We start from the raw sequence: 2,413 nt of genomic DNA, 5'->3' as shown, positions 1-2,413 counted from the left end.
GATCTAGCTCTCCTTGACCTGTTGGAGTGTCCTGTGTGCTTTGAAAAGCTCGACGCCACAGCCAAGGTGCTCCCTTGCCAGCACACTTTCTGCAAGCCCTGTCTGCAGAGGATCCTGAAATCCCAGAAGGAGCTCAGGTGCCCCGAGTGCAGGACCCTCGTCCTCTGCAGCATCGAGCAGCTGCCCTCCAACCTGCTCCTCATCCGCCTCCTGGATGGAGTCAGGGCTGGACCAAACGTCAACAGGTTCGGCTCGATCCAGAGGTCAGGGGTCCTGTCGTCCCCTGCCTCCCTCAGGAGAGTCCCCAGGGGGCTGCAACTTCATCAGCACCGGCTGGCGACCAACCCCAGGATCCACATGGACGGGGTAAGGAGGGTCCGTGTTCTTTCCTCTGTCCGTGAGCCTAGAAAGCTTTCTGCTCCGTGCCGAGAGCTGACACCTCCCTGTTAGCAGTACTGCAGAAATGTTTGAAGTGAGAGAGATGGGTTTGTTTGCAAATCTGGCTGCTGTTTCCTTGTGCTACGTGAGTATTTCGAGTTCATCACAACATTGACTCAGGCGGAGACCAGCTCGCCCTTCTCCTTACAAAAACTTCATGGCAGCTGTTTTCCCCAGGAGTTCCAGGTGCTTTCCTGACTTTCGGGGGTATTTCAGGTGCTTTGACTTTCAGGCGATACACTCAGTTTTGACTGATATCAGTTAAATTAGTAACTGCAGTGCTGTGACTGTTAGAGGTGGAGAAATGTTTCCTGTCGCTGTGCCTCAGTTTCCCCAGCCCTTGGAAAGGAAGGAGTGCCCCTAGGGATGCTGATGTCCCTGGCAAAGTACCTTGAGATTCACTAATGAAACATCTTAAACTCAGCTTTACTAAGGGAAGATTTACTAAGCTAATTTTAAAATTCTAAGTTGCTTCTGACATTTTCTTTGACAGTACTAAAGCTTTTCTTAAATAATGAGTTCATAATAGAAGACCTGTTAAAGGAGCTCGGCTCAGACGGAGTTTGGGGTAGAGACTGGCTTGTGGCTTTGTCTACATGATATTCCTGGATTTCTGTTTCTCCCACCGAACTATTCTTCTGTCCAATGTCCTTTTGCCTGGCTCAAAGGGCTGTGAAATCTCAGAGCACTTTTCAGAATTGCAGAGCTATAAACTTCCAGGCAGACATGGGGCGGGTGTTCTCACCAGTGCGCTGCAGAGGAGCACCCGTGCGGGTGTTGCTGTGCAGCTCTACAGGACCCCCAAGTCCTGTGTGTGTATCCGAGGAAACTCTGTGGTGTCAGTAAGTCATCTTGGCTGGATCACACATCAACCCCAGACGTCTCTCGGGAGCTCCTCTTGGAGATTTTCCCACTGGGAAGTGTGGCCATGTGAGGTGGATCCCTGTCCTGGGTGCCCTGCCTGGCCCGCAGCTGTTCGGGCAGACGTGCGCCTGCACGGGGCCGGTGGATGATGCAGGAAAGCTGGCTGAAAAAGGGAAGGTTTGTGGCTTCTGCAACTGGATCCCCCCAGCCCCAGACAGAAAAACACAAATACGCTTGTCTGTTTTCTTCTCTCTCCCCATCTCACATTTCTTTCGCTAGTTCTCAGGACAGGCAGAAACTTGTTGATATCAGACAATGGCACCATCCACCAGCGTGCAGCTCCCCACAGCGTTTTAAGCCCAAACTCCTGGGAATCAGCAGAGCTGGTGAGCGCTGGGTGCAAGGGCTGTGACTGCGGACCAGCTCCTGCAGCACGCATACAGCCTCTGGCTGCCTCTGCCTCTGGACGAAGGGATAACAAAATCACGTTACACTGAAATGCTTTTAGACTTAATTAGTTAATTAATTATAAAACACTTTGGAATCCCCGGCTGCAAGGTGAAGAATGCAACGTATTAGTCACGTTTTGGGTTGGGTGGTTTTAAATCCACGCAGAGGGGACTGGACGTTACTTTAGGTGCTCCGGTGGGATATTGGTTCTGTGCTGGCAGCCGGTGAGAGCAGCGTGTCAGCCGGCAGCAGTGGGGGCTCGCTTAGGAGAGCCGATGCGGTGCAGAGACAGGTCACACTAAGGGTGCCTGGTCATCTCCCTGCGCCAGGGCTCCAAGTATTCACCTGAAGAACGGGGAGCAGAGGCCTCCGAGCGATCTGAACCGGGGAGCAGATACTTTTTGTCAGGAGGCGCAGGGAGAGGAGCAGCCCTGGCGCAGTCCTGCTGCAGCGCAGCTAATCCCTCCGCAGCTGCCTCCCTGGGCACTGCCCCACGCGGAGGTCTCGTTGGCCGCTGCAGCAGAAGGTGGAGTGCTCTCCAGAGGCAGACCGCCCCAGTCTGCCGTCTCCTCGGTACCGCTAGCACCAAGCACCGCTTTGTGCTGCAAAGCCAGGAAAAGTGACGTGCACCGTGCTGCACTGCAGTCAGACACGCAGGATA

At 53.8% G+C, this 2,413-nt stretch overlaps 1 protein-coding gene across 1 annotated transcript in view; it reads left to right on the top strand.

Moving 5' to 3' along the window:
- Nucleotides 1-3: 3 nt before the first annotated feature.
- SH3RF2 (SH3 domain containing ring finger 2) overlaps nt 4-2,413 on the top strand; it is a gene marked incomplete at both ends in the record, with an annotated part of 34,149 nt that continues 31,739 nt past the window's right edge. Inside the window, one exon of the mRNA XM_010134201.1 lies at nt 4-366. Within this exon, the coding sequence (XP_010132503.1) occupies nt 4-366 (363 nt within the window). The remainder of the gene's footprint in view (nt 367-2,413) is intronic.

The sequence above is a fragment of the Buceros rhinoceros genome, unplaced genomic scaffold, assembly GCF_000710305.1.
Source record: "Buceros rhinoceros silvestris isolate BGI_N320 unplaced genomic scaffold, ASM71030v1 scaffold16114, whole genome shotgun sequence".
Classification (NCBI taxonomy): domain Eukaryota; kingdom Metazoa; phylum Chordata; class Aves; order Bucerotiformes; family Bucerotidae; genus Buceros; species Buceros rhinoceros.
This window is presented reverse-complemented; position numbering and strand designations above follow the sequence as displayed.